The sequence below is a fragment of the Taurulus bubalis genome (genome assembly GCF_910589615.1).
Source record: "Taurulus bubalis genome assembly, chromosome: 1".
In the NCBI taxonomy this organism is placed as follows: Eukaryota; Metazoa; Chordata; class Actinopteri; order Perciformes; family Cottidae; genus Taurulus; species Taurulus bubalis.
The window spans coordinates 34,104,868-34,113,027 of record NC_136589.1 but is presented as its reverse complement, the minus strand read 5'-3'; the positions used below and the strand labels follow the sequence as shown (position 1 = coordinate 34,113,027).

The 8,160-nt window shown below is 43.8% G+C and overlaps 1 protein-coding gene across 1 annotated transcript; it reads left to right on the top strand.

The window, feature by feature from the left end:
* Positions 1 to 217: 217 nt before the first annotated feature.
* LOC306753424 (uncharacterized protein) lies at positions 218 to 4,039 on the top strand (the record flags this gene model as incomplete). The annotated part of the gene is made up of 4 exons (XM_079237291.1): positions 218 to 520; positions 1,938 to 2,180; positions 2,474 to 2,572; positions 2,810 to 4,039. The coding sequence occupies 4 exons, from the start codon at positions 218 to 220 to the stop codon at positions 3,806 to 3,808; spliced, it is 1,644 nt and encodes a 547-aa protein (XP_079093417.1). The 3' UTR covers positions 3,809 to 4,039.
* Between the last annotated feature and the right edge of the window lie 4,121 nt (positions 4,040 to 8,160).

Here is an 8,160-nt window from a genome sequence, read left to right as displayed (position 1 = left end):
GGGTAAAATCAAAACCACAATATGTCGGTGTACGCCTGACTCCAAACCGTGCGTACCCTCCACTAAACCCCGCCCATTCGAGAGTCGCCATCGCCATAGTCGCAACAGCGGCTAGCTGATGTAGCTCAGCGCTGTCGTTGAGGACGGAAGGGAGACCCCGTCCGCCCATCTCTTGACCCGGTTAACCGCAGCGGGGACACAGCAGCCCGACCCCAGCATGTGCTCCGTCCTCAGATGTGAGTCGGGGCGGCGCGGCGCGCAGCGATTTAAGTTGCCGGAGGATCCGGAGAGGAGACTGGAGTGGATCCAGTTCCTCGGCGCGGTCAATATGCAGCGATTCAAAGAGTCGTCCTGGACAGACATCACAATCTGCAGCGAACACTTTAAAGATGCCTGTTTGGACCACCGGACACCGACCCACCCAGGTGTGACCGGACAGGTGCAGCTCACGTTGAACCCCGGCGCGGTCCCATCACTGGGTCTGCAGCCGGAAGAGTCTGAGGAGAGCCCGACGAGTGTGGTGAGTCTGCTCTGACGGCTGTAAACACACGATGATGATGATGATGATGATGACGACGATTATCCCCTGATGCTGCATCCTGCCTGTGACATGTATAGCCGACAATATATATGTATATATATATATATATATATATATATATATATATATATATATATATATATATATATATATTGTGTGTATGTATGTATATATATGTATGTATATTGTGTGTATGTATGTATGTATGTATGTATGTATATATATATATATATATATATATATATATATATATATATATATATAATGTCAGGGCTTGTTTGATTTCATACATAAAGCCTAAACTAAGTGATAGGAGGTAATTTCATTGCCATCTACTATAGAGTCAATATTTCGCCCCCTACAAGATATACTATTAGGTGTTTATCAAATAAAGTTAAGACAAACTAAGAAAACAGAATTTCAAAAGTGATGATTTTATTGTCAAGTGAGATGATTATTATTTTGTTCTGTCTCTAATTTTAAAACCCAGAGATATGTACAGCCATTTATACTGTACGTGTTTTCATTTGTTCCTTCATGTGTTTATTGTATGCTGGTATAGGAGTCATTAGAGCAGTGTGATGCAGTAGGTAGTCAAAAGTACTTTAGAGTACAGTCAGAGAGATGTCCTGCAACACTCGAGCCACCATAACAACACAGAAAACACACAGCAACCGAAATGTCACGTCCTGACCTTTTACTTCCTAAATATGAAGGAGGTGCAGATCCACGTTTTTTCAAAGGTGCTAATCCACATTTTGTGTTCTTGCGTGTTGCCGCACAGTAGCCCTCTGCTAGGCTCAATAACAAGACTTCACCCGGGTCAAGTTAAGTGCCATGTCGGGCCGTTAAATCCAGTTACTTGCATGCCTGATCGGGCAAGTGGTAAAATAATTAAACACTGAGAATGGAAGTAAAGTAAATTCAAACATATGGTACTTTTAACATGGAAACTAATATAGTTGTTAATGTATTGTAAGTTTTTACTCTTGTTACTTTGTGTAGGAGCCTGAGGAAACCACAGAAGTTGCTTGTCTGCGTGATCAAATTAAAACATGTGATGGCCCTACTGCCTTTTCTGAAGAGTCGATGGGTAAAAGTGTTTGATTATAAAAAATGTATTATTGAAAATGAAGTGCAGCGAAGGATCTTTCTCACCCTTTAAACCTAATTTGCAGCTGTCCAAGGAAGCCCCGTCCCAAGAGACGTCTCGTGTTCAACGGATGCTTCAAATGCTTTGGTATCTGGCCAGATGCAACCAAAACATATGGATTTTGATTTGATTGGGAAAAAGTATGTTTTCTTCACTTTCTTTCTTTACTTTGGCGACTTTTTGCATCAGGTCGATGTTTTCATACGTTTTACATTGATGATTTTCAGAGCTGCACTCCTGCAGATGAAAGGGAAGTACGTTGTGAATGAAAGACTACTCCTCCAGCTGTTCAACCACAAGTGCCCGTCGTGTGGCTCTAAAGTGAAGATGGAGAAGGTCACCTGTGGGTTGCTCATCATCCTGAACCAGCAGTGTCTTCAGTGTGACTTCAGAAACCAATGGAAAAGCCAAGTCAATGCCAGTGTCCCAACAGCTGAGGACCAACACCTGACAGAAGTAGAAGAAGTAACTCCAGAGAGCCAACAGGTAGGACTTCAATAGGCAGACGCACTACAACGTATCCAGACATTCTGATTGTAGTTGAAAAATTGGTGCATCCCAGAAAGTATCTATAAGAAAACCAAACACACACACACACACACACAGCTTTTCAGTATTGTCTATGCCATGTTGTGGGTTTTATAAACTGTTTGGTTTGAATCATGAATACTAATACATCCTCTGCTTGCACCTTCTTCTTGTTTTAGTTGACATATTCCAGACAGTCTGGTGTAGAGGCTTAACATGTGACTCATCCCCTCCTTGTCATTGTGTCACAGGCCGTCCATGAGATCGTCGCTGTTATTGCTGAGCAGAGCGAGCCAATCGATCAATCGTGTGACCCGGGGGACTTGGATTCAGACAATGACTGCAAGCCGGTGAATGGCTCTTCTCATGCGAGAGTGCTAATAAAGAAACCTGAGGAGGAAACTGAAGATGAAGAAGAAGAGGAAGAAGATGACGAGGAAGAAGAGGAAGAAGAAGATGGGGATTACCCTCCACTTCCTGTCAAACACAGTCGTCTCTGCACAGAGTGCGGGGTGCTTTACAATAAACAGAGGCCTCACACATGTGAGCACAAAATTAAACCCTGCTCTTGCAACATTTGCGGGAAGAGGTGCGTGAGCGAGAAAGCCTTGATTACTCACAGCCGAATCCACGACGAGAACTACGAGTATCAGTGCAAATACTGTCACGTTACATTCAAAACGAAGGTGGACAAAATGACCCACGAGCAGATCCACGTAATTCAAGGAAAACCCTACAAATGTCCAGACTGTTCGGAGACTTTCGCCACAAATAAGGAACGCAGGATCCACCTGGAGGATCACAGAGGCCCCCAACAGTTAAAATGTCACATCTGCGGGATTGACTTCCTCTGGCCCCTTTCCCTCCAGAGACACTTGGCTGTGCACACAGGAGAAAGGCCGTTCAAGTGTTTGGTGTGCCAACGTGGCTTCAAGCAGGCGGGCCACCTAAAATCCCACATGCGCCTGCACACAGGGGAGAGGCCTTTTAAGTGTCCGCATTGTGACAAATGCTTCAATCACAACGTGAGCTTGAAGAGTCACGTCCAGCGTCACCACTCCTCTATGAAAGAAAAGGTCAGCAAAAGGACGAGTGACGCTAGCGATGCTCAGGATAACGGGAACCAAAGAGGTGCAGATTCAGGGCTCGACAATGTGGAGGACGAACAGGACACCGAAGAGGAGGCGCAGAGGGGGATAATATATAGACCGAAAAAGAAAAGCACGGGCAGGCCCATAGGAAGGCCTAAGCGCCACGAACCAGACAACTCGGAGGAAGGCCAGTCTTCAAACACCAAGTCTGGGAAACTGCGAGCGCAGAGGTCAAAAAGAACACAACGCAGAGGCGAAGAAGGCGAGGCCAAGCCAAGTGACAGCAGCACGTCCTTTGAGTCGGCACAGGAGGAAGAGGAGGTCTGCGAGAAGGCCACGAAGAGCACGGTGAGATCAAGGGGAAGACAGAACAATTCAGACAGTGACTGTGATTTTGAAGAAAGAAAGAAGAAGAGGTACAGCAGGCAGAGCAGCGGTAAAAGCTTGGGCAAGCGGCGGGGAAGACCACAAAGGTATCCTAAAGACGACTCTTAGAATGAGCAAAATAAATGAGTGAATCCGCTAACGGCCCTTTCTAAAGCCAGTGTCTGGTTTGTCCATCTGGGCTACCGTAGAAGCATGGCGGCCGGATCCAAGAAGAGGACACGCTCTGTATGTAGATGCAAACGACTCGTTCTGAGATAAAGGCAGCGATTCTTTATTTTCAGTTGATTTTTGCTCCAAAGAAAACACACTTCTTATTATTGTATTCCATTTCTAAAAACAGATCCCCTTTCAATTCAACACACTGTAGCTTTTTAAGAGAAGCTCTGGCTTTGATTTGAAAATACTTTTGAACCTTGTTACCTAAACAAATGGTCAAAGTGGATAAAAGTATATTAAACAGGGCTGATGTTAAGTGCCTATGTTTCTTTTTCTTCCTGTTGTCAGTTTCCAATACTTAAAATACTGTCGTATGTACCGATGATTGACCTTTGAACTGCTTGAAAGTTAATCTCACAGGCTGCTGAAAGGAGAGTTAAATCCACTTCAGTATGAATCTACTTGTCATCTTTGATGGTATGTGTGTGAACTCATTCATGGGTGTAGATTTGAACAGGATGGAAGGAGGTTCTTCAAAGAACCTTTTGTATGACCTTCTCAATTCAGTTAATAATACGATGTTATATAACATCACATTACTAGAAACTAAATACTCGTGTGTTTGTATGTACGTATGTGTGTATGTAAAAGGCATTACTAAAAAACAATACATTCAAGTTGAGTAGTAGTAAAATAGCAACATGTGGATTGTTAAACGATCCCGCGGCCAAAGGGGAGCACGTCCTATATGTCAGAGGCCGGGATACGCCCGATAACAAACCGCGCGAACCCCGCCATCAAACCCCGCCCCTTCTGCCGCCCGCCAGCAGAGGGCTAGCCTGCAGCTGGCGACAGGAGTCCACGCCGAGCTCCGGCTCCCGACCCCCCGCCAACATCCCGCTGCTCGAGCCGACATCACGATCTGCAGACACCATTTCAAAGTTGCCAGTTTCATAGACCTGACCCCCGCTGGCACGGTCCAGCTGAGGGCCAGTGCTGTCCCGTCCCTGCGCCAGAGCCCGACGAGCCTGAGGCGAGTCAGGTGAGTTGTTTTGATGCCCACATCTGGCTGAGAGGGCGGACGTAACTTTCACTTCGTGAAGCACTCTGTTTTTTTTAAATGTACAGATAGTTTTTAATTGCGTATGAAAGGAATGCATGATTTCAAATGAATCATCAGAAAGTAGACCATAGCCACAGGACAAACCCTAAAAAATGTTTAGGGAGACTCATTGGTGTGTTCAGGTACCTCCAGGTATGCGAGGTGTTTTGAACTGTAGATATGTTCACACATATCTTTATTATAAATAAATACATTTTCCAATCAGAAAGACATATTAAGAGGAGTTACATATGTAGAATGGAGCCATTCATCAATAATATGGGCCGCAAACCTTTAATTATTTCTATTTAAAATAAATCATGTAGTACCGTATGGTGCTTTCAATGAAAACGTCAACCAAACCCCAATGTTGAGGTAAAGTTGGTAAATGTTACTACAGCACACAGACGGTCTTTGCCACAACGACAAGCTTTTACTTCTGTTACCTCGTGTAGGAGCCTGAAGAAACCACAAGTTGCCTCTCAGTACGATGAACTGAAGAGACGTGGCAGTCCATCCTCCTGCTCTGAAGAATCAGGGCAGACTTCAACAAGTGAGAAACTTTACAGTGTTTGTGTTAATAAAAACAAAGTGAGTGTATTCATTCGAATTGATTATTGTCACGTGAATGATGGATGTTAAAATGTAATTTGTAGCTGCCCAAGAAAGCCAAGCGCCAAGTATGCCTTCACGTCCGATTACGGTCAGATGCTACAAAACATTGTGAACATCGTTATGATCAGGAAAAAGTAAACTGATCCTCAAATGGTTGGACTTTGATTCCACGAGGTTAGCTTGTAAAAGCTGCGTCGCACTCCTGCAGATGAAAGGGAAGTACGTTGTGAATGAAAGACGCCTTCTGAATTCAAAGACGTGCATCATCTCCAGAGACACTCTGTCGTGCACACAGGCTTGAAACTGTACCAGTGTTCGGTGTGCCAACGTGGCTTCAACCAGATGAGCCACCTGAAATCACACATGTGCCTGCACACAGGGGAGAGGCACTATAAGTGTCCGCAGTGTGACAAAAGCTTCAATCGCAACGTGAGCTTGAAGAGTCACGTCCAGCGTCACCACTCCTCCGGCTCTGGGCGTAGGCGGAAGAAGGGAAAGAGAGGTTAAAGGGCGAGAGACGCTGGCGACGACGAGGACAGTGGGAGTAAGAAAGGCACAGGCCGCGAGTTTGATTATGCAGAAGAAGAACGAGACGCGGGTGAGGAGGTGCAGAAGGAGAGAACAGATGTGCGGAAAAGTCGAAAGAGGAACACGGGTAGACCCAGGGGAAGGCTGAAGAGAAACGCAGCAGGCGGCTTGGCGCCGGCGTGGCAAAAACAAGGCCAGTGTTCAAACACCAAGACGGCAAAATCAAAGGCGCGGAAAAAAACAGGCTCCAGCGACGAGGAAAGCGAGGACGAGCAATCAGACAGCGACACGTCCTTTAAATCAGCAGAAGAGGAAGGAGACGGTGAGGAAGGGCACAGCGAGATCAAGAAGAAGACCTAAAAATGACAGCGACACAGAAGAAGAAAAAGCAAAGAAAAAGAGGTCCAGCTAAGCTCAGTGTATGAGAAGGCCAGCGAAGAATCTGGTGGTCTGAGCAATTGATTTGGTGTGAGCAATTGTGAAGAAAAAAAAAACTATATATATATATATATATATATATATATATATATATATATATATATATATATACACACACACACATACATAAATTTACAACAATTTAGAATATGAGAAACAACCACATGGGCCAGCGTCTTTCTGAATGATTTTTTTTTTTTACTGTGCAGTGATGGAGAGTCATTCAGTATCGGTGCATTGTAAGGAAGTGAGTCAGAAAAATGTGAGTTTCAAGCTATAAAGGACGCGTTTATGCAGAAGTCAGGGCACCGTGGCACAACCAGTTTCTATGTTTTCTTCTTCACTATGAAGCTGCATTGCAATAGAAACTACCTAGAACATATAGTTGAAAGTAATGTTAAATTCATGCAAGGGATTGGTCAATTTTACTTAAAAAATACAAATAAAGTGTCCTTTCTGAGCCTGTCATTTTACCTGGTCCATTAGCTTAACCAGTGTGGTAAAGACATATTAGGTTATTCACATTTCTACTTAAAAAAAAAAAAAAACTCCAACTGCCCGTGTCCATCTTCAGTGGAGCTGCTGTAGGTTTGGTGTTTTGGCAAAAGAGGAACAACGATTGAATGGTTGACTTTTTTCCCCCTATCTTGCATTTCTTGAATTTAAATGTTCAGGTGTATCTGGTTTCTGAATTCCCACTTTGACCAAAAGCCCTGAATGAATCCCCCCTGCTTGGTTATCCTCTCCCTCGCTGTGGTGAGCGAGTGCTTGAGCTCGCTTCAAGGCCCATCAGGTTGTTTTGGAGTGTTAGTGAAACTTCCTCAGCTTTGATCTGTGTTGCTTGGTAAACCCGGCATCATGGATTAGACATGTCTAACGGTTTGCACGAGTGATGATTGGAGAGCTGAAATAAAAAGTTGCTCTTTTGAGTTTTAATGAGCTATAAACAAACCGTGATACTTATAGGTTGTACTGATACATTTCAGAGCGAAAAATTAGGACTTGAGCACAAGAGGTAGAAGTTGTGTGAATCATATACTTGATGTAGTTTATTTAACGCTCAGTGTGAATACACAACAAGCCCTTAATGGCAAAACTATTCAGCTGGTCAAAAGGCCAAGACGGAATAAAAGCAAGCCCCCTGTTTGGTCTTATCACTTTGTCATGTATCGGGAAGTTTAAGACTTCAATTTCATCCTGTAAAATTATTTATATCTGACCACACTTTGGCTCTCGAGTCATTTTCCATCTCAAGAGGTTTGAAACAGAAAGAGATAACTGATAAAGCAGTAATTGGTTCAGACTGCATAGACTTATTCATATTATTTAGTTCTAGTTATCTGCTTCAGGCTATTTACATCTTTTTTAGGACTGCAGTCTGATTAGAGAAAGACACCATCAGGCCTCTGAAATCATCTCGGTACAGGCTTGACTTATTTAGGTGGCATATATATAGACCATGGTTCTCAAACTTTTTCTGTCGGGCCTCACTTTGGAGGAAGAAAATGTTCGGGCCCCACCCCAACAAAATTGTAGCAAAATGGTCCAACTTTTTGTGACTCCTCCATCCGTGTTTTTTCAAATAATAGAATAAAGAAAATTGAAATCCCTTTCAAGTAAA